Here is a 24,443-nt window from a genome sequence, read left to right on the forward strand (position 1 = left end):
TTTCTTTTATTCATGCTCTCTTAACTCTGCAAAGCTTTGTGGCGTTTACACAACGTCAACCCAAGGAGCTCACACAGCTTCCTTTTTGTCCTGACTGCAGTTTGGGTAATGTGCTCATATGATGAGTCGTGCTGACCATCCGGCCTGCACAAAAATCAACATTCTGTTTGGATAAAAAACATGGCCTCTATTTCAATTTATTTACACGGCACCAACATTGTGGTTGCTAACTGAATCAGTGTGCTGCAGCAACAAGCACATTCTCGTTTGCATACTTTCTGCTTGGCAAATACACTCAAAATGAATGTTTTTGCAGTACTTAGCAAATGGGTGTCACAAAAGTGACAAAACATGCTTTTAGATTCCCTCTGCAACTCCATGAAACGCCAGCAATGCACAAGCTTCTATTCATGCAAAAAGCCTGACAGGAGCTCAGAGATGTGTTTAGATTAAAGAGAATGAAAATAAAATCTGTCCAAATTATTATCTAGTCAAATTTAAAAGGGTAGAAGCAATTCATTATTAGTCTGTCATTTGAAAAGTGAGGTTTTTGGTGAAAGACATTAATATAATCAGACTTATTCTCCCACATTTTAAATTCATAGACAACAAAATCTTGTATCAAGACTCATTTTGGGGCTGCAGTTCTGCTTGAAGTTATTTGAGAGTGAGTATTAGTCCTAATCTAAAAATTTCCATGTCAATTCATTGGGAAAGTGATTTCATGTGTAAATAACACATCCACAATATGAAAGTAAACTAACAGACTAAAAAAAATTCTTCCTTCCAAATCTGGAACTTGACTTAAAATGTAAATAAATTCATAATTGCATGTTTTGTCACATGTTTCACCACTCTTCCTAATATAAGATATAAGTTCAACACATCAGGGCCTCCTTTTGTTGGATATTTCACACTACAGTAATGTTTTGAATAAGTGATTTAGGTTTAGAGTTAGGTGATTTAGACTGCAGGCAGGTCAGTTCAGCACCCAGAGTCACGCTGTTGTAATACACATATAATCTGGTAGGTTAATGACTGGCTTGACTTTCCCTAAAAATGACATGTATTTAGTAGTAAAAAGTTCAGTTCAGTAGTTAAAAGCGTTTTCTGTTATTTGCGGCTGCTTGGCAAGACAAAGCCCTACCTGCCTAAGGAACGAGTCCTCCACCTGCTCATCATGGACCACCTAGATTACTGCAGCTGTATTATGGCCTTGATCAGTCATTGCACTGGTTGCAGTTCACCCAAAATGCAGCTGCTTGCAGTTACTGCTCTGAAGTTAAATGGAAATGGACTTCACTTATATTGTGCTTGTCTAGTCAGGATGGCCACTCAAAGCGCTTTTACACTACACGTCACTTTCACCCACATACAGCACCTCTATTGTCTCATACGAAGTACTTTCTACTATGACTTGCATTCATACCCTGATGGACACATCAAGAGGAAACGTGGGGTTCAGTGTGTCTTGCCCAAGGACACTTCAGCTTGTAGTCAGGGGAAGCCTGGATTGACTTTCCAGCTGGCAGACGACTGCTCTTCCTCCTGAGCTACAGCCGCCACGTTGTGGAACAGTTTGCCATTCTACATTAAAGCTTCCCAGTCTTGTAGCACTGTGAGCTTGACATTTGCTTACTTTTACTTTTTATTCTGGTCTTATGTCATTTATTTTTATTGATTTTTATTGTTTAACTGTGTAGTAGTTTTATTGTTAAGCACTTTGGGCAACTGGGGTTGCAGTAATGTGCTATAGAAATAAACTTTAATCTGAACGAGTTGCTAAGTTGCTTCAAAATTTGTTTTATTTATTTATTTTTTTAATTAATTTATTTATTTTTTCCCCCACTCGAAACGTCAGCATACCTCTGTTTTATCACTAAGAGGTTCCTGCAACACACCAGGAACCTGTTTGTGTATAACTCAATGTACAGGATTGGACCTGTTATATTTTTATTACATTCAGTTAAATCTTAACCTGTTCTCTGTCTTGATGTTAGCCAGACAGGGAGTGAAAAAAAATATCTGTAGGACTGCACACACGTTGCTGTGCTGATGGCCTTACAGTGCGCCACTGTGCCAAATGACACTGTGAGTCTTTCAGAGACGTTGTCCACTGAATTTGAAGCATTTGGAATTAGAACTGGTGGCTCATTTAACACTAATAGTTTCTTCAAGATGTATCATGTGCTCTAATTATTTCTACGTTGGAGAATATGAAATCTATAACTTTTAAATAGAGTTTCTCTTTCTGAAAAGTTAAACAATCCGGTTTTCCATGTCTAGTCAGCCCACTTTCAATGAACCCAGGCCCAGAGCAGGTGGTGACAGAACTTGATGATGTGCTTTTTTTCTATTTGACTGAACTGGTGGCGAGGCCATGATTAGCTCTAAAGCCATGTATGTCAAACTATGATACAGGGACAAGTGGCAGTATGTAAGCTTTCTCTAGCGACACACATTTTGTCACAGTCACAGCTTAACTGAAACTATAAAATGTGGCTGGAAAATGTTCAAATATGTTGCATCACAGCTCCTTGGTGAACCACTGTGGGCCCCTGAGCAAGGCCCTAAACACCCAAACTGCTCCAAGAAAAAAAAAAAAAAAAGAAAGAAAAGAAAGAAAGCAGCCCACTACTATCTAGTAAATCAGATAAAATGTAAAGGAAAAGTTTTTCTGTTGGTTGGTTGGTGTTGTGTCCCTAAACCCAGTTTTACTGCTGCTGGTGGGTTTTTGTTCCATGTAGCTTGTTGGACCTGGATGCTTGTTTGGGTAAAGTTTTGGGTAAAGTCTGGAGGAAGACCAGAGTAGAAACAGGCGAAACTGGAGCATTGTCTGCAAAGAGGCAGATTCGGGATCAGACTGTTATGGTGAAGACAGAGTTGAGCTCAAAGATTAAAGTTGTCAATTTTCCTAACAATCTATATTTCAACCATCAGCTGTGGTCACGAGTTGTTTGTAGTGACCAAAAAAATAAAAACAAATGAGTTTCCTCCAAAGAGCGGCTGGTTCACCCAAACGTGAAAACTCCATTCAGATCAGACGCCTTTTGGACATCTTCCAGGAGCAGATTTAGGAAGGAACAAGGGCTCACTGGAGAGGTTATATTTGTATTATTTTGACTGGCTTAGAAACACTTCGGTGTCCCTGCGGAAATTCTGGAGGAGGTGTCTGAGGAGAGGGAAGTTGGGATCAGGGTTGCCAGATCCCGGGAGAGAAACAAGCAGCCAGCTTGATGAAAACAAGCCCAAAGAAAAACAACTTTGTGCTTCAATAAATAAATAAATACAAAAATAAATTAAATTAAGTTAAATTAAATTAAAAAGTTAAAAATAAAAATATTTGCATACAAAAAACTGACTATAAACGCAGTAAAAACGTTTCAATATTTTTAAACTGAATAAAAGCAGATCCATTTTAAATAGACCTGATGTAAAACTCAAAACAAACAAAACCTGTCTCCTGTCCTCGTCCTTATGAGACAGTGAAACTGATGTCCTTCAGCCTCATGGACAAGAAAGTTGTTGTTTTTGTGCCAGCATGCCGATTGGTATTTCACACTTGCAGAATTGGCAGAATGCCTCTGAGTTATCTGTCTCCTGAGATTCAACCCTCCAATGTACTCTCACTTTTTAATATTTTTTACCCACTTTTTAATATTTATTTACTTTAGTCACTGTCATGATTACATATTATCAAATGCATTTCTCACTCAGACATGTTCATAACTTATATTACAGTTTGAAAGAAACTGTTTAAAAATGCCACTTATTGAGGTGAATGTTAAAGTACATCCATGTTCGTTTATTGATTTGGTGGGAGACAAAAAAGCCTCTTCATCCCTCATTAGCTGGCTGACAAATTACAATAAGAACACTGGCAATGGTGCATTAGGCTTTATTATTTGGTGCTTACAAAACAGGGTTTTCAATATTCATGTCAAGTCTGAATAAAAGCTTGAACTTCTCAGGCCTGGATGCATTTAAATATTGAGTAGCCTTCCATCATACCTTTCCTGAGGCCAGCTATTGAGATGAAAGGTAAGAGAGTGGAAAGGCCAGGCTTGGTCAAGTGATTTAAAAGTGCTGATATCTGCATCCCTTTGAAAAACAAATGCATTGGCTTGGTCATCATGGACTCCATCTTTGATATTTCTTTTTTTTTTTGTTACCATGATGCCCAGCTTTTAGCTGCACTATGAGTAAAAATCTCCAAAACCAACGTTAACTGGATATTTTCTCCCATCAATTTGAGCCAAAAATGCAAACACTAAAGACAGTCTCTACCGAGCATCTGTGAAAAAGACTGTTAACATATCAATCTGACATGAATATTTCATAATCATCACTAATTTTGATCAACTGAAAAAAAGTTTTCTTCATTCCTTCATTTGTTCCATTAAATGTTGACTGAGCCCGAGTTGTCCACTTCCATAGCAACTAAACTCCACTTTTGGGCAAGTTGAAAGCTTTGTTTTCCAAGTGGGCAAGAGAAAACAATAGTGATGTAATTTGTTTTTTTTTACACACGAGAAACTGATATTTTTGTTAGTCTTCCTACTACTAGGTGTCCATGATAGGATTGTCTATGAATCACAGGCCTATGGACCAATCAGACTGTGTTGTTCTCATGCTGAAAGCCTCTGACACAAAGTGTGAGCAAACAGCCAAACCACAGTTTAAAATGTTCCTCTAACCCCACAAGTTTAAGCAGCCAGTCCCGTATACTTTTTAAACGTTGTTTACTTGTAATAACGAGATCATTTATCTCTTTATTTTCGAGATAATGGATTATTCAGATGCAGGGTCGTGAGGGGGCTGGAGCTGTTCCTTGTCCATTACAGAACCAACACAGATTGGCATTCAATCCAGGGATCTAGGGAGGAAGCCGGGAGAGAACCTACGTACACACGGGCAGAACATGCAAACTCAACACAGTTTCCACCAGAAAGTACTTCTTGTTAATATTCAAGAATTATTTTTAAAAAAGTATATACATTAATAAATTATATTGGCATTTATTGAGAGTGTTTGTGGTCTACTTGGAGCAGCACTGGTTTCCATGCTTGGGGTGCAGCAGTTAGACCTACAGGAGCTCTGCGGGGCTGTCAGTGTTCTGGAGGGACATGGGGCGGTGGGGAGGGGAGGGGGACTGTCCTCCTCTCTCCTAGCACCTGAACTGGTTGGTCCAAAACATGTCCCATTACAGAGCTGTTCTGTACTGGGATGCTCCAGTGCAGCAAAGCCAGCAATGCATGCAAGCTGACATCAGATGTAGGAACAACCATCACTCATCAACACATTCGATTTTACTTCTATCAAGTCTGATGAAGACTGAAATCGTGATGTGTCTGATTATTACGTTTTACCATCAATCATTCAGAGAATTACATAAACACCATGACTTTACCGCTCTCAGCTTCCGTACTTATTTCCAGTATTCCATTTTTTTTTTTACCCTGACTCTTAAGAAATACATATTTACATATAAACTAAACTCTTGTTTAGGTCACCAAAATAATTACAAACCTGATTTCTCTTGTGGATAACTTAAAGCTTGTCCATACGCTGCTTGGTGTGAGGGTACGTTTGAAAATGAAGGAGGAGTCAAACCAGGGCCGTTTCTAGCAACGTGGGTGTGGTTTCAGTGTTAATGACAGCCTACACACCACAGCCCTGTGGACAGGAGAGAGGCTACGTCCTGTTGAAGAGTGGGAATAAACTTAGAGTAGATCCCGTCTCTGTTCAGTCCTTTATTAGACATAACCCATAGCCTCAATGCACAGGCGTCACCAGACCTTATTTACGTGCCCAGTAAAAGACGCCTGTGCCCCGGTATAATCTCAGGAAGTAACCATCCAGCAGTGAGGAATAAAATGATATAACAGCAACAAAGACAGGAGACAGTTATCTTAGACTATTATGTGAATTCAAATCATGCAGTTTAATGGAAATACAGGTTCCAGTTTGCTCTGAATTCTCCACTTACAATAATTCTGGATGTTCTCTGAAGCCCCTCTTTCCCCTTAACGGTGCACAATGGTTTAGTCCACACCTGCACGGGTCATTTTAACTGAGTCCTGCTGGTAGCCGAGGAGCGACCGGACAGGAGACAGGAAAAGTCATGTCTTTACTCAGAAAGGAAAATCAGGATACCAGAAAAGAAAAGAAAAGAAAAGAAAAGAAAAGAAAAGAAAAGAGAAGAAAAGAAAAGAAAAGAAAAGAAAGGAAAGAAAATGGAGAAGCAGCTACTTCCTGAGTTCTTTAAAGTGTAACTACACCCAATGCCAATTTAAAAACAAAAACATGCCAGAAACTGCAAAGGGTTTGGGTGTGGGGTTGATCAGGGGTCGGGATACACAGGCAGACAGAAGCTGTCAAAGTTGTTACCACTAATTATTTTACCCTGAGACATTTCGTGAAAGCATTTTGGCTTTGTGTTGATATTTATCCTTTTCTCAGAGATCAACAAGGACATTTTTAGTTTTAGTGGATTCCTTGAAATCTCAGGATTGTGAAGATGCCACTCTGTTATCGTTCTCCCTGAAGAACTGAAGGCAGCAGACCTAAAAAACCATCATGCTTTTACCTGGGTTAAAAATGATATATTCATTATAAATATATTCATTACATAATTATATATACATTTATATATATATATATATATACACACACACACACACACACACACACATATGAGGCCACCTGGTGTCTTGTGGGGCTAGTGATGGACACCTAAATAGTGACTAGTAAAACAAGCAACATTTATGTAGGAATAACTGGTAAACATTCAGATAATTCCTTATGATTCCTTTCACATCCTTGCTTTTGTCAGCTATTTGGCAATGTTGCAATAGAAAAATAAATTTTAAAAAGAAGTCTCCAGAAGTCTGGACGTCTCTTCTTGTTTCGGTGAGTGCAGGTTTGCAGGTATGTTTTACACACAGCCCTGTTAATGCCCAGCAACAGCATTTCAAAGAGAAGATGTGTTTTCACAATCCTCCCAAACCAGCTGGCCTTATGAGACCTTTTTCTTTTCTATTGTCGTGAACTTCAGCATTTAACCTGCTAACTGAAGTTTTTTTTTCTCTCTCTATGATTATTGCCTAGTCTGACCTTGTGACGAACTTGCTGGGATGTCTACTGTTGTGAAAAGTGGAAATTTATCTCAACTTTTCCCACTTTCTGTGGAAAAGAAGACAGATTTCCACAGTCTTTCTCTCTGTGGACTCCAAACAGTTTGAAAATGGCCTTATAACTCTTCCCAGATTGATGGCAGCAGCAGTTGATTCTCTAGGATAATTTCTGTCTTTCATCCTCTGCGTTGTTTTACAACAAACTACCACAAACTGATTTTATATCGGTGTTCACCAAGACTCTAAATTAACATTTTTGATCATCAGTCAGTGTGGAAGCTAGATATGTTATCAGCCAATCAATTTTCTTTCTGGGAAAATAAGCTGGATAAGTGTGACTGGATGCATTTAATCACACGTTTCTTTAGATTGTTTTTATTGATGCTTTGTTTTTAATGAAAACACTAGTCAGCAACAACATTCTGTGTTCCAGAAATGTTCAACTTTTACTCTTTACCCATTTAAAATCATCTAATTTAGGTTTTAGCTTATAGGAGATTTTTACAACATTACTTAAATAACTTGACAAGAGGAAGATCAGACTGATTTTTACTGGCTGGAGAGATCTCACAGTACAGGCAGGATGTCGGATGGATGCTGGATTAGCCGCTGATGGGGGCACAATGCTCAAAAGAGTCTGCAAAAGTTCTGCAGTGCATCTTTAAATAACATGCATGTGCAAGGAGTGACAGAATCGGAGCCCAACTACCATCAACAATGCTCGATAAAGTTTTTATCCATCAACTTGTGAGATGTCTGATTGAACTAACCTGGTAAGGACTCTTCATGCATTATTGTTATATTATTGTTTGTGGTCAGTTTGTACATTTTCCAGGAAACAATTGCCCCTTCTAATTCTTTTCTCCATTAAATTTTTTTCTTTTTATTTTGTTCCTCTATAGTTCAAAATACCTTGCATGCTTGCATATGAGCACTACTGTAGGCAGTTGTCCGGATTTCCTTTGTCCTGTTGCTGTTTACAGAAAGTGGATGATAAAATGGATGACCACCTACAGACCATCTTTTGGATTAAAATAAGTTGGAAGGTTAAACTAAGGTTTAAAATCTTTTAAACAACCGAGGCATCCTGCTGCAACAACTTCATTTATGGATTGCCTGGAACACTGCAGTAAGCAAAGATCCAGCTCATCCACAATAACTCAGGCCTTCCGGGGGGGGGGGGGGGGGGGGGGGGGGGGGGGGGGGGGGGTTTACTCCATAATCACAGGGCTTGCCAGCAGTCGAGACATACCATCTGGGATCTGGGTGCAATGATTTCCTTAATGACAATCTCAGCTCTGGAGATGAGGAGGTCATCTGGGACAAGATATGAGGAGACTGCTGGCCAGGACAACTGTCCACAGGAGGTCTCACCAAGAGCCAGTCTGGACACATCATCTGCCATGAACAAAGCTGGAGAGCTGCCGCTGGTCATTTTCACAGCAGGAAAGGGCAGTAATTTCTTTTTTATGTATGTGTGCATGGGTGTGCATCATGTGCTGTAATAGCAGGTGTGAGCCTGGTCTGCATGCATGTATCTGGAGTGAGGGGTGGTTAATTGGCGCCTCAGGTGACACTGGAGACATATTTTCGAAGTTGTGAATATTTACTAGAACAGACAAGATGGCAGCTATATTTAATCATCAAACCAGACAAGTCATGATTGACCATGCCTTGGGACTGACCAGACACTGAGAGGACGTGTTGCTGTGCATCTCAGGAGGCTGTGTGGGCTGGTCCTTCCTGGGTACGTTTGTCAAGTGGCGTTAAATATAATTGACAGCAAAACTACTTCCTTACACCACAATGTTAGGGAGGTTTCTCCTCAAGGAACAAATTAATCAAAACAGACTGTTAAACTTCATACACCTCAGACACTTGGTAAAACTTAAAAGCTTTACACCTACTAGATGCTTCAGTTAAGTTAATCTGATCCAGAACCAATTCAACATAGGTGCACTTGAATGGGGCTTCCAAGAATAATTCATTACAGCTTTCTGGGGAAAATTTGAAAGTGCTTTTATATTATAAAACTAAGACATCTACATGGATGAGATTCCAAGACATCTACATTAATAAGTTCTACGAATCATTAGGTGCATTTAGAGAAATGTGAGCATGTGTGGACAAAGAAATATGAAAAACATCAACCTAGGCCATATGTGAAATCATTCTTTACATCTATGTCTTAAAAGTGCTCTCATATCTCATAATATAAAATAATATGCATCTATCTGCACATGGAAACATTGCAAAAGGTATAAAAAGAGTTTTAAAGCAGCAGTAAAAGCATGAATATTTACACGCCCAGTTCCAAGACGGCTGGGTTCCTGAGTAAAAGACGAATAAAAACATAATACAATAATTTGCAATGTCTTTAATTTATATTCCAAACTGAACATAGAAATCCGATTTTAAAACTGAAACAGTTTACTATTTCATGAAAAAGATCAGCTCACTTTTATTTACATTTCCTCAACCTTTTTGGAATTGGTGTGTAATTTGTTAATACGTTTGAACCTTTATTAAACAGGCACAAGAACAAAAAATTATTTTAGTATTGCTTGTTTCCTTGCATTTAAAAATCTAAAAAAAATCCAGAATATGATGCAACTCACAGATTAAATAGTGACAGGTGAGGGTGTCAGGATTGGTTATAAAAGGAGCATTGACCAAATGCATCGTCTGTCCAAGCCAAATTATCAGAGAATTGTTGATTAGTTGACATTAACAGCTTTGTGTTAGCTATGAGATATCACCACATCTTAATGTCCTAAAAGTTGCCAGGTTATTTCAACAGGACAATGCCAGACCACATTCAACATGACTTGGAACAGAATCTGCCTTCTTGACAGGCCGGCCCACAAACCACAAACCACATCTGTCTGCTGTTTAAAAACTTTGGTACCTAATGAGAAGAAGACTCAGTAAGAAGCTGTAATCTTGTATTCAGGAGGAAGGGACACAGATTCCTCCTAATAATTTAGAACATTTAATTTAGTTAATTCACAAATGATTTTAAAAAAGTGCAAGAAAGGTGATTAAGTACAAACAGATAGTAAGATATTCTTTTTACCAATTTCTAAAATCGTTCTTATTTTTATAATAAAATAAAGTCATTGATGAAGCAAAAAATAGTTCTCTTCGTACTGGTGCAAACATAGCTTCAAATGAAATAACAAATGACAGATTTAAGGGTTTGTGTTATTTATTTATGTATTTAGTTATTTATTTCATTAAACTTATTTTTATGGAAATGGATTTTTAAATTACAATTAAAAATAAGACGAAAAAAACAGTTTGCAGAGCTAATACAAAAATGAAAGATTTGGTCCATGTCAAGTTTATTTGGTAACACGTTTTCTAATGCAAATCTTAATCTAAAGTCTTAATCTAAAGACATCTCAGCTGAAATGTTCTTTTATAATTATGTCAAAACGGACCTCGTATGTCCCTTCTGCAGCCTGCAGTTGTCACAGTCAGCAGGATAAATTCAGTGCATAGGACAGTGTAGGTCAATGTGGAAAATGATCAAAACACGGATTTGGCTGCAGTAGGAATCAATTTTCAGGTTTCATGCTCCAGAGTATTTTGTTTTGGCAAAGTTAAGGAGGGAGCACGTAATGTTGACTGTTAATAAAGTAGCTGTTCAGAACATTGTAGATTCAGGATCATCTACAAATAACTTTGCTATTTTTGGCTAAAATGTATAAATATTTTTCTTTCATTGCTGCATTTGCACATTAATTTTGAATAAACTGGCGTGTACAAACTAGCGACTGGTAAAGAACGTTGTATATCGACTGCTGGAGATTTTATATCTCTGTTATGTCCAACACTCACCTCACCACTAACAGTTTCTATTACCTTTGCAGAAGCGGATCAATCTCTCTCTCTCTCTCTCTCTCTCTCTCTCTCCTGATCAGTCAGCACATGCTGGGGGGGGGGGGGGGCTGACAGGTGGACACGTGACAAGTCATTAGGTCTCAGCTCTGTCCCGTGTAGACAGGAGCGTCCTGGGTCAAATGGAGATAGTGACTGTAGAAGTGTAGCGCAGACAGACAGCGATCATAACAGGCCAAATAGCCAGGACTAATGGTGCAATGGGCTCCAATTACAGGCCTCTGTGACAGCTGCTCACCACCACCCGGCTTCACCTGCACTGGGAGGCAACCAATGGCTGCCCTGTGGAGGACATCGTTAGCTCTCGTAGAGTTATCTCCCCGGACTCCCTGCAGGAAACGATGGTCCACTGCACACAATTTAAGAGCATCACTGTGCACAGAGGAATTTAGATTCAAGAAGGAGTGTAGTCTTATCTACACTTGCCAATCAGAGCAAGAAATTGGGGTAATGCAAAGCTGCTTTTTTTTTTCTTTTGTCCTCTTTTTTTGATTTTTTTTTTTTTTTTTTAGAGGGAAGGAATGGAGTTCATGTTGATCGGCCCATTTCTGTTATTGTTATGAAGCAATGACAATCAGGAGAACACCTATCTTTTAGGTTATCATCAATAAGTCATCATCATCTGACATCAATATAAATCTTTCCAGAGACCAAAACAAATTATTAATTATGTTGCTGTGCAAAGCTTTAATTCATCTGTGAGGAATTAATTAAATAAAGAGGAGGACCTTCTTCTGAAACCACGCCTGCTAATGTTCCCTTGCAATATGCGCAAGCATCAGTCTTCCAGGAAGACATCATGTCCTACCAGTGAATTACTCTGCAGTGCTTAAAGAATACCCATTCTGCTTCCTGCCCTTTTAAATTGCAACAGATTGCTACCGGTGATGGAAAGGTGTTTTTCCCTCTCCCTTTGTGTTGCCAAAGCTTTGTTTACTATGTCCAAACATATCTGCGTTGATGAATGTAGGCTTTTTACCATGGAAGAAGCCTTCTGAACTGTCTGTGATGTATAAACACATACTTTGAATTGGTGTGAGACACAATAGCATACAGAATTTAAATTTAACCAAAATGCCATTTTTGTACTTATATGCGGTGCTTGTTTATCTGCTGCTGCAGCCTCTCCCAAACTCGGATCCCAAGAGGATTTCACAGGGTCGCCTGATCATTGTAAAGAAACTATAACATACATTTATCAAATAAACTGAGGGTTTTTATTAGGGCTGTGAAAATTAAGGCATTAATGCAAAGAGAAAATCTGTTAAATTAAAGGTAATTAATTACATTAATGCATAAGTAACAAAGCTATTACTCATGCATTTTTTTTTACTTGTTTAAATGTCAAAATAGGATAAAGAGTGAACAGAAATCTAAAGGAGAGTAAAGAGATGAAAGAAGAGACAAAAAAATACACCAGTTAGAAAATGATGGCTTTTCAAGTCAAAACAGAAACACTGACAACCTACTGGTACAACTGTACAAGAAGAAAGTAGACCATGCTATGGCCTTTGCAGAAAAAGAAAACTGACAGTCATCAGGAGCACCTATAAGAGACAAAAAAGCTGAGAAAAAACACGTATTACGGCAACCAGGAGCAAACAAAACTAGGTACTGGTGTGTAAACCCACAGGACAGCACAGTAACTGTGTCATCATGCAGAACATGAGGACTGAAGAGAGATGAAATATCAATGTGATCATGCAGATGTGATGGTGCCTCTGCAATAAACACACACACACACACACACACACACTTGATTCTCACAGATTGTCTTCCAGCAGGTGCTCCTCATGATTGTCTGCTGTTTTGTTATAAACGCTGTCAATGTTTTATGTTTCTATGTGTTGCAGCTGGTTGTCCTATTTTTTAAAGTTTGTGGTTATTTTCTACCTGTTGCATCTTTGTTTTGTTGTTCCACTAAATAACAGTTTTTATTATATTAATTCCAATGTTTCAATGTCATGTTTCAGCATCATGTTTCATTGTCATGTTTCAGTGTCATGTTTCATTGTCATGTTTCATTGTCATGTTTCAGCGTCATGTTTCAGCGCCTATGGAGCAGTTGGGGGGGTTGAGGGCCTTGGTCAAAGGCCACAGTGTTGGCCCTCCAGAGACTCGGATGTAACAGCACAATCAAAAAGAACAAACCTCTGAGCCCTGTGAATTTGTTATTAGATCAGGCGAGGAGCTCACACACCTAGGGCTGAGGTGGTACGGACATCTGAGTAGGATGCCTCCTGGTTGCCTCTCTCTGGAGGTTTTTCTGGGCATATCCTACTGGGACGAGACACCAGGGCAGACCCAGGACTCTGGAGAGATTACATATCCTCTTTGGCCTGCAAACACCATGGGATCCCCCAGGAGGAACAACAGTGTCTCTAGGGAAATAGGGTGCCTGGGTCTCCCTCCTGAACCTGTTGCCTTGGCAACCTGACCTATGTGGTAGAAAATTTATATTTTTCCATTTGAAAATAAAGCAAGTGTGAAATGGATACGCAAGCAATGCAAATCTTGTGTATTTGTCTATTTGATGTACTGATGAAGAGCAGGAAACCTATTGAAAAGCTACAAACTTCCCAATAAATTTATGTGAGATCTGCAGAAACTCACCATTTCTACTCTTTGATTTATCTGTGAGGCACACTGATTATCACATTGTATCTTGCATTTAAGTCTATGAAACATAACACAGAAAATCACTCTGCTGCTGTGATGTACATTTTCCATTACCCATGATGCACAACACCAAAGTCAACAGAGTAAACAAGAAAAAAACTGTTTCTATTGGAATCTAATTACTTTACAAAAAATCTATGTTTTTATTCTCAGGTATGTCCTGGGAGAAGAGGTGGAGGTGGTGGAGGAATACAAGTACCTCAGTGTTCACCTGGACAACAGACTAGACTGGAAATGCAACACAGAAGCATCCGGAAAAAAAGACAGAGGAGACTACTTCTGGAGGAAGCTGAGATCCTACAATATCTGAACCAACATGTCCCAGATCTTCTATCAGTACGTTTTGGAAAGTACAATCAGCTTTACGGCATCTCCTGGGCCAGCAGAACCAGAACCAGAGACTTAAAGAGATCTAAAGAATAAAATGATCAAGTCCTTCAAGATTAACTTTATTGTTCCCCTAGGGGAAAATTCGTCTTGAGCTTTCACCCCAGCTGCAGTGATAAAGTGATGGACAACAATGAAATTCACGCAATCACCATCAAACATAAAAGCATACCAACAAATAAAAAATAGTCCAGAAAATTTAGATTATATACAATGAAATCCATCCAATTTCTAGCGCTAATCTAGGGTTGGGACGCAGGGGAAGCACAGACTTCCCTGCTTAGGCAGACAACTGGTGAGGCATCCAGGAGGCATCCTGACCAGATGCCCAAGCCATCTGGCTCACCTGTCGATGAGGAGGAGCCGCGACTCTACTTTGAGACCCTCCCAGATTACTAAACTTCTCATCCTATCTCTGAGGGATAGCCCAGCCACCCTGTGGAGAAAACTCATTGTATTCGCGATCTCGTTCTTTCGCACTACCCACAGCTCGTGACCATACACTCTAATCCCGGATTAGTTGAGTTTACTAGAAATTTTCGAGGAAACCTGTTGCCTCAAATAACTCTAGTTTTTACATAAGCTGAAACTAAACATGTCAAGTTGGGCAACCATTAGAAAGTTCTTAAACCCATTAGTTCACTTATCTAAAATTCTTTAAAGCCTCTAGTAATATGAGCTAATTCGCTTATATGAGATTTACCCATACTAGAGATGTGACGTTCATGAACGAATTGATTCTTTTGAACGACTCTTTTAAATGAACGATGGGAACCGATTCACAGCTGTGAGCCGTTCATTTGCGAGCCATTCTTTATATATACAAATTTTTGACACTGCCTTCATCAAATCAAATCAAACTTTATTTATAAAGCGGTTTTCATGTCATAGGCAACACAAAGTTCTTTACATGATTATAAACATAAGAATAAAAACACTCAATGAAATCTTTCACACAGTCACACGCACATGTATACACACACACGCCAAGCCCAATCCTCCCCCCCACCCCCACCCCTTCCAACTAAAAAGGACTGAATTAATAAATAAATGAATAAATAAGTAAATAAGAAGTAGTACAATAAAATGAATAACATTTGTGACATCATAGAATCTGATGTCCAGCACGCTCCATTCATGTGAAGCGTTTATGGACAGAGAGTATTGCTTGGAAAGAAATACTGTGAGTTTTATCCAAACCATTTACTAGAATTTGCACAGACTCCTCAGGTTTATCCTTTTTTATCTATATTTTTCCTATAATTTTTTAATCTTGTATAGTAGATTTTATATAGGTACATATTTTGATTGTTTGTCATTCTCATATATTGTGAAATTTTGTAAGATATTGTGAGAACGAGCCAGTCTTTTGAATGGCTCATTGGAAGGAATGGCTCCTCAAGGTCCGGCTCCCTTCAAAGAGCCATAAATCCCATCTCTAATCTCTCTCTGAACTATGACATACATTTAACAATAACTTATAGATGTATTTTCGCATCTGCTTATGGGTCCCAAACTGCAATCAGCAGTAATGAGAAGAGAAGAATGAGTGTCAATAACTCTCACTTTTTTACCCATAATTCAAAACAGAAACAATCGCTGGTGGTGCCTTTGTTTTCCTGCACTTCTCAGTCATGGTACCAACTTTAAAATTCAAAGGGGGCCAAACTTTATAACATTGTATAATTGTTAACATAACACACACACACAAAAAAAACTAAACAAATAACTCAAATTTATGGCATAGCAATAAAAATAGCTGAATCTGCATTTCCCATGAGCCTTTGTGGTCCAGATATGTTGAGTTTTGAAAACAGTCCCGTACCCTCTGACAAAAACATAACATGTTGAATTTTCTTGGCTAATCCTTATTATTACACTGCACAATGTAGAAAACTATTAGAAACAACTTATTTGTTTGATTAATGAGACACTTTTTATGCAAGACATAAAATGATAATTAGTCACAACTAAAACGTTTACAGTATGTTCAAACAAAATCTGGGCTAAGAGTGTATGTGAGAATAGGACCACTGATCAACTGGTAAATCATGAGCCTTTCAAATCAAATCAAATCAAACTTTATTTAGAAAGCACCTTTCATGCCACAGGCAACACAAAGTGCTTTACATGATTAAAACATTTATGCATATAAAACAAAAGAAAGTGGGAATACATAATAATAGAAACACTCACCAAAATATTTCACACAGCCGCACGCACACACGCGCACACACACACGCACACACACACGCCAAGCAGCCTTCCCTCCCCTTTCTATACAAACATGATTCTCTTATTTCTGTCTCGAACTGAATGTTATTATTGTCGTAGATAAATTCTTTATCAAAAGGGCTGCTGATATTAAGAGTCTGCAGACAGAGGTCTTTAATGATCCTTTATTCGGCCGACCAGGGGGACACCCCTTCAGGACAAAAGACCCCGTACAATCATTCTCCCAAGCTTATATAGCCTGCCTGTCACTATTTTCAGACACACAGTACCCAGGTATGCAGCCTTGTAGGGCTGACTGGTTGACATCATTTTGATATCATGTTATAATGTCATACTATTAATATTCTGCTGACCAGAGCTACACCTGTTGTTATTCAACTCAGCTCTGATACATTTACTTCCACATTTCCCCCTTTCAAATATTTCAGAGTAATCGGCCCTAAGACGATACTCTGAAACTTACAATAGGGAAACCTTTTTTTAAGCACACTTGTCCACACACGCAGGTCTCAAGCATAACATAGGAGCCAATCTGAACCTCCCGTACGAGGGCGAAAAAAAACCCCGAAGGGAGAAAAAAATTCCCCCGTGCCCCCCCTGTTGGGCGAGCACCGGTAACCTTTTGATCTCACTTGACACTCAGGCACGGGTAGGCCAGCGAACCCCTGCAAGAGACCTTCTAAGTACTATGACAGAAAGTAACCATACACACACAACAAAGAAACACATTACAATCCGTTTTCACAAGGATAAGCTATTACAGAAGATTTTCAACTACAAAATTCACACGTGAATAACACAAGATAGAGTCTTTTTCCAGTCCGGAGGCAGACAGGAGCATTGGGTCACCAGCCTTCCGTTACAGGCTGCTGCCCCTTTTGTCCAACCGACTGTAGTTCTCTTGAGACGTCACAGGTCCAACTCAGTACGGACCAATTGGGCAGCCATGATGAAGGATGTCTGTTTCTTGAGACTCGTACTCCATGCTCTCCTCAGGGCGGGAACGATGCACATGCCAAACAAGAAAAGAAGGATCAGAACCAAAGCTGACCCAACTCCCACCTTTATCAATACATTTTTCCAGTCAGCCATTAACTGGTCCAACCAATCAAGAGACCAGTCGCTCTTCCCAGCATGCTCTCGCACCTCTCTCCCCACCCGTATTATTTCTTCCATGGCAGAGGTAAAAGAACCATCTGGCGCTGTGTTAGCTGGAATAAAAGTACAACAGTCTTCCCCAAACATTTGACATATTCCACCCTTATCTGCCAGAAGCCAATCTAGTGCTTGCCTGTTCTGAAGTGCGAGTCTGCTAGTCTCATGCAGCTGTTCTCCTAGTGCACTCAGTCCCTCGATGGTGTGGTTGAACAACCGCTGTTGATTATAATAGATATAATTTATCCAGTTAACATTTTTATTCACAGTTATCCATGGTAGTATAGATTCTATGCCGGCCACTACTTCATTCCTGGCCGAAAATTCCACAGGAATTCCTTTAGCAATTCCAATTGCATCCCGATATACCCCATGAGAACCTGAGACCTGACGCCTACTTCTACGCAGCGCGCCCTTGTCATGCTTCAGGTTAAGAATATTATTTACACCATTGTATACCACCATAGCTGGCACCTTTAAGCGAACAGTAGCACACAACCCCACCCAAGAGGGGGGTAGGGTGCTTCGTAGCAGATTATTTCCACATAACCAGAAGCTATCAGCGACCGCATGTGATTGGTCTCCGAACCAAAATAGGGTTGGAACCGTGATTGACATATTCTGACAGTCCTGATGTAGGGGCTCCGGGTTTTCAAACCATACTGCTTTTGTTATGAAGAGCGGAGTCATACCAGACTCTGGGAACCAGGATAATACCCATGTGACATTACATCTTACCGTCGTGTTCCCCACCATTATTCCATTTTGCTGGAGAAATCCTCCGCTGGCAAAACACTCGTATGCGGCGTTATAGTCCACCTCGTAGACCGTGGGAGGGGACATGGCGGTATTTGCCACCTGGTAAGGTTCACACAATTCCTGGATTTTGTAACCCCTATATTTATTTAAATAACCATGCATCCTCTGGGCCCCATAAAGTAATCTACACTTTATACCACACATCGGGAGCCCAAAGAAAGCATTCGTTGTTGTAGACTTGAACGCTTCCTCTTTACACACCCGGCGTTGTTCCTGGGCACACTCCCAAGAGTTGTACTTGTCTGGGATAACAACCGGAGGGGCTCCAGGCGCCTTTGAGCACCATATGCATTCCTCCGAAGTCATTTCCTTTACTGACAGCCAAGCCCAGCGATACCAAGTGTTGGCCATCGCTTCCTTCCATAAGTAATCTTCACTAGGTCTAAACCCTCGTACTTCCGGTTGCCCCTTTACATCCTCCCCCCCCTCTAATGTTTTATCATGATAACTATCTACCAAAGTATCTAACCCTAGAGGGGGAAGAGTGAATGACTCAACCACCCCACTGTCTGGTTGGCCATCAGCAACCACGGTGGGCTGCGGTTCAGGTGTAAAAGCAACTTTATTCACAACAGGGGTGTTAACTGTGGTCTGGTAAGAACTTACAACCTTCCCAATCTCCAATAGACCTTCCAGTGTGTTCCAAGCAGCAGCCCATACCTGGTCAACCATTAAGGATGTTATACGTGCTAAGTGTTCATACCCCAGTCCTCCTGGTACTGACTGATGGTTACCTATTCCTGCCTGTGGGCGTGGAGTAATGATTGCTTCAAGACCAACCTTATCCGGCTCCAGGGCCGGAACCACAGCTAGACGGGGAGTGGGCCCCTCCTTTACAAAGTGAACTCCCCATTGCTTGGCAGTAGCAGCTGTGGTAACATAAACACTTAAGTCTGAGCCCAGAGGTTCTAGCCTGGACCCCAAAACCTCACCTCCCTGAGCACCGCTTTTATCATCCACCCCAGGATTCACTGGAATGTTATGGCCCTCTACATCTAGTTCCTTAATTGATCTTACTTTCCGCCTATGTTGTGCCAAAAGGGCAACATCTGTCTGAAATACTGAGTCACGGGTAGTGTGTAGATGTGTGCGGGTGCATGCCGGCAAGAGACCTGACTGATAATGACATTTGGCATGTGAGTCGTACTCCCCTTGGTCACTGAGGTCGCTCCCTCGTTGCGCAGTTGCCCCTCTGTTTCCTTGAGAAGGCCCTGGTGATGGGACGACGTGGTGACTGTTGCTTCGGGTCCGGATTGGTTGAATTGTCCCTGCCGAGATCCCTGTCTCGCCCAGAAGAAGAAACCAAAGGAATGTCAACCTCAACATCATCGGGCGGGAACTCTGAATCTGCCCTGACAGGACTATCTTCGTCAGATGCATGCGAGGCGATACTTCCCCTTTTGGGGGACTGGTCATTTGAGAACGCTGTACAGTCCGACCAGTCCCCAGGGCCCGTTTTGCAGTTGTTGGTCGTAGGTGCCAACGAACAATGGTTCAGATGATGCCAAGCGACGCTCCCTTCGACCTGGACCGCAGTCGGTGTGGCACGGACCACCGTGTAAGGACCTCGGCGTCTAGGAGTGTTCCACTTTCTTCGAAACTCCTTAATGTACACCTTATCCCCGGGCACCACTGGACCAGATGTCACAGAGACTGGTTTTGGCTCGTTCGCTTTTTCCTGAAAATAAATCGCTTTATGGATAGCAGACAACTGTTTCATATAACTGTGCAGCTCCTTCTCCAACTGCTCCAGTGGGGGTCCTTTGAAAGGACCCCGAAACTGCGGACCCGGCATAGGGCGACCTGTTAACATTTCATGAGGAGACAAATGTGTGACCCGATGAGCTTGCATGCGGTAACTCATTAGGGCCAGCGGTAATGCGTCATGCCACCGCAACCCAGTACATGCACAAATCTTATTAATTTTTGCTTTAAGTGTGCCATTCACTCGTTCCACCCCTCCCTGGCTGGAGGGAGTGTAGATACTTCCGTGCCGGACCTTGATTCCGAGCTGGCGCAGAACGCCCTCATAGACCTTGTTAATAAACGCTGGTCCCGAGTCTGATGAAAGGATGGATGGTAAGCCAAACCTAGGGATCACCTCACGGACCAGGAACTTTATGACTGTTCCCGCCCCCATGTCCTTTGATGGAGTGGCCTCCACCCAACGACTGAAATGATCAAAAACCACCAAAAGGTAGCGCTTACCGTGTACCGGGACCAACATGTCCACAAAATCTAAAATCAGATGACGAAACGGGCCTTCCGGGACAGGAATTCGCGCTGTGGGGGTGACAATACCTTTTCGAATGTTATTTTGCGAGCATATCTCGCACCGATTAAGCGCATCCGTCACCAGTGCCTGCAGGTACGGCGCCCAATAACCCTGTTGTTGTATTCGATGTATCACCTCATCTCGCCCACAGTGGTCTGGTTTGTGACACTCTGGAATTAAAAGAGACAAAAGTGAGATTGGAGCGACGATCAGGCCGGTATGTGACCGCCATAACCCTCGCCCATCTTTTGTAGCACCCCTTTTTTCCCACATGTTTTGTTCACTCGCGCTAGCACGCGCTTGCATTAATGTGATATCATCAGGTGTGACAGATGGTTCCAACTCCACAGCTGGGGCCAAGACGGCGACCTTGCAACCTGAAGCATGCTTTGCAGCTTCGTCTGCCGCATTGTTTCCCATTGTGGTGATGGAGTTGTCTTTTTGATGAGCAGGACACTTGATAATGGCCAATCGATGTGGAAGCATCATGGCCGAGATCAACTTCATAATCTGTTTCCCATGCCGAACAGGTTTACCATCTGATTTTTGAAAGCCGCGCAGTTTCCAAACTGCTCCAAACAGGTGACAGACTCCGTGAGCATATGCTGAATCTGTGTAAATATTAGCAGAGGAGTCTTTAGCAAGTTCACAAGCTACAGTAAGTCCATACAATTCAGCTAATTGTGCAGGGCAAGGTTGTAAACATTTTTCAGCTTTTACTGTTACGAACGTCCCTTCCTTTTGTTGCACCACGGCGTAGCCTGCGTGAGTTCCCATGTGGTCTCGAAAGCATGACCCATCCACATAGTACGTGACCTGTGCGTCGTCCAACGGCCCAGATTCCAAGTCCGGTCTCAGTTTTGTGTACCTCGTGGTCTCAGTGACGCACTCGTGTGTATCACCTTCAAATTCAAAAGGTAACATATTAGCAGGATTTGTGGTCTCACATCTCTTAATTGTTACATCTGGATAGGTGAGCAATGGTAGATACTGAAGGCAACGTGCTGTTGTCAGAACAAGTTTGTTGTGATTGATCAACTCTGTGATTTTATGATGGGTGTAAATAACCACAGGATATGACTTAGTTATTGCAGACGCCTTTTCATACGCCATGTGAACAGCTGCGAGGCCCTGGTAGCAGGGGGGCCACCCTCGTGCTACGTCGTCCAACCTTGCACTGTAGTAAGCGATGGGTTGTTTCCTTCCACCAGCACATGAGTCTTGTGCCAATACAGCCGTTGCGTACATGTTGCATCTGTTTGAAACGTAGAGATAGAAAAGTTTGTCATATTCTGGCATTTTTAGCGCTGGGGCATTTTGCAGTTCCTGCTTGAGCACATCAAAAGCCAACAGTGCCTCTGTGGTCCACTCCAAAGACTTCTTTAAAGTCTTGACTTCAGAGGACTTCAGGAGTTCCCTGAGCGGCGCCGTCTTTACTGCGTAGTCCTCCAACCACTCCGCGCTGAATCCTGTGATACCTAAAAAGGTCATTAGTTGCGCGCATGTCTGTGGACGCGGTGCTCGACTTATGCCTTTGAGGTGGTCAGGAGACAGAGCTATTGTTCCATGGGAGATTACTCTGCCAAGGAATTCCACCTGAGGCTGGCAGAATTGCAGTTTTGTCCGAGAAGCTTTGTGTCCACATTCTGCCAGTCTCTGCAGTACTTTGATCGAGTCGCGCTGACAATCTTCAATGGTGTCTGAACAAATCAATATATCGTCTACATACCGGATTAGGACGCCGCTCAAATCCAGCTCCTGTAGATCCTGACTCACCACACGATCAAACCACGCGGGGCTGCTTGTCAGTCCCTGGGGCATTCTGGCGTAGCTGTATTGTCGACCTCTAAAGGTAAACGAAAACAGATATCGTGACTCTTCTGCCAGAGGGATACTGAAAAATGCTGAACAAAGATCCACTACTGTAAAAAACTTAGCTTTAGTGGGGATGGCATTCAACAGTGTGTGAGGATTTGCGAAGTCTGCAGCGACATCTTCAAGAATGGCATTGATTGCCCTTAGATCATGGACCAGTCGGTACTTTGATTTATCTGCTTTTAGAACTGCAAGAATTGGGGTGTTACAAGGACTAGAAATCTCAATCAGCACTCCTACTTTTAAAAAACCATCAATTAAGATTCCAATCCCTTCTTCATCTGCGGGATTAAGTTTGTACTGTGGCCGCCAAGGTAAAACTGCACCTGGTTTTAATTTGACAGTAACTGGGCTGGCTGAAACTGCCAGTCCCACATCCGTCTCATGTCTGGACCACAGTTGGTCCGGAACCTGTGTTAAAATATCAGTTTCCAGATCACTGTTAAATCCAAGGGGGTTGGTTTTGCATGTCATCATTATGTTTTTCCCTGGTAGCACCACCATCTGAGGTGTTGCTTGTAATGACAGGTCACACCTAATTCTTAACATTGATCCATCCTCTGAAAGAGAGATTAATGGGTTCTCTGTACTGTTCCATGTTAAATGCTCTGCAGTTCTTACCATCGGACCGAGGTCCCTTGAATGGTATCCTGGGTTTACCAACAGTGTAATGTGTGGTAAGGATTGAGTAACACAGTACCATTTATCAATAAAGGTGTTCCGGTTTACCTTTAATGCTGCGCCTTGGCCTCCAATCAGGATATATGGAGCCTGTATTTTAACCATCACTCCATCCGTCTCCTTTTCCCACTTATCCTGAAAGGTTGAGCTGGCTGATGGATCAAAGAACATTGTACAGTGAGGAGGTAATTTTGGTGGAGAACCTTCCGGGGCCCAGGCCTTTATGCATGCCTTCCATTTTTCCAACTCCGAACCCAGAGGCCCCTCTAAGCTCCCCAGCCAATAAACATTTGCTGGTTCTGCTTGGGCATTCATTTGTAAGTTTAATCCACAACTTTCCACATATATTCCCAAAGGGGAACATAAAATTTTGAGCCCGAGTTTACAAAGTGCATCTCTTCCTAACAGATTGACAGGAGTTTGGTCCGAGACCAAAATGGGTATTTTAATTTCATCATTACCTACTTTCATTTTTACGGGAGCAGTAATAGGAACCAATTGACTTTTTCCCGAGAATCCTACTGTCTTCACAAAGTTGTTTGACATGGGAAGGTTCTTGGCAAGGGATCCCTGTATGCATGAATGAGTCGCCCCCGTGTCAATCATCATTTGGACCTGTCGATCCTCAATTTGGACATTTATCATGGGGTCAGTGCGTGTATGCATAATCAATGGGTACGAACCTTTACCCGCAGGATCCTCGGGACCCCCCTAAAACTGAGAGGGTCTTGGTCGTGGGCCACCCAGGGGTCCACCTCTTCTAGGGAAGCCTCCGTTTCTTCCAGGACCACCTGCTGGGAGGGGCATAAGCCGTGGGCAAGCCTTAGCAAAATGTCCAAACATTCCACAATACCAGCAGCGGAGGGATCCCTGCCACGCCCCAGCCGAGGGAGTACCAAGCCTTGAGTATGAAGGACGGAACGGCTGGGGACCCCTAGCGGCCTGTGTTGACTCAGGAACTCCAGCAGTCCGTCCCGCACCTGGATCTGTGAACACAACAGCTTGAACCTTTTCTTTCAGCTTGCCTTGCAAATCATTTAGTTGCATCTGTGCCAGCTTCCTTTGAATCTGGAGGTCCTGTTCAGAAGTCTTAGTTAGGTCTTTCCTGTATCGGGTTACTGCATGAACCACATGATCACGGAACTGTTGCGCTGGCATAGATGTTAGACCAACGACATCCTCCAAACGTCTGCTGACATCCTTTGGCATTGAATCGATGACTGCATTTCTGAAAAGAGTGAGCAAAATAGGATCATTTTCCACATCTTTCTGAGACTCTTGACGCCACCTTTTTAACT

General features: G+C 41.7%; 1 protein-coding gene across 1 annotated transcript; it reads right to left on the reverse strand.

The window, feature by feature from the left end:
- Window positions 1–20,472: 20,472 nt before the first annotated feature.
- Window positions 20,473–22,191, reverse strand: LOC121637423. Its single transcript, XM_041981597.1, has 2 exons — window positions 21,108–22,191; window positions 20,473–21,030 (listed from the first exon to the last, which is right to left on the reverse strand). Exons 1-2 carry the CDS (start codon window positions 22,078–22,080, stop codon window positions 20,909–20,911), a joined length of 1,095 nt encoding a protein of 364 aa, XP_041837531.1. The 5' UTR covers window positions 22,081–22,191; the 3' UTR covers window positions 20,473–20,908.
- Window positions 22,192–24,443: the final 2,252 nt, after the last annotated feature.

Source organism: Melanotaenia boesemani, chromosome 3 (assembly GCF_017639745.1).
Source record: "Melanotaenia boesemani isolate fMelBoe1 chromosome 3, fMelBoe1.pri, whole genome shotgun sequence".
NCBI classification, from domain to species: Eukaryota; Metazoa; Chordata; class Actinopteri; order Atheriniformes; family Melanotaeniidae; genus Melanotaenia; species Melanotaenia boesemani.

Bases quoted from the DNA above. Each gene is read 5' to 3' on its own strand.
- LOC121637423 (XM_041981597.1), bottom strand. From the start codon at position 22,080: ATGACCTTTTTAGGTATCACAGGATTCAGCGCGGAGTGGTTGGAGGAC. The intron at 21,031-21,107 runs GGAAACAGATTA...CCTGCTCATCAA, and splicing joins TGGTAAACCTGTTCGGCATG to AAAGACAACTCCATCACCAC.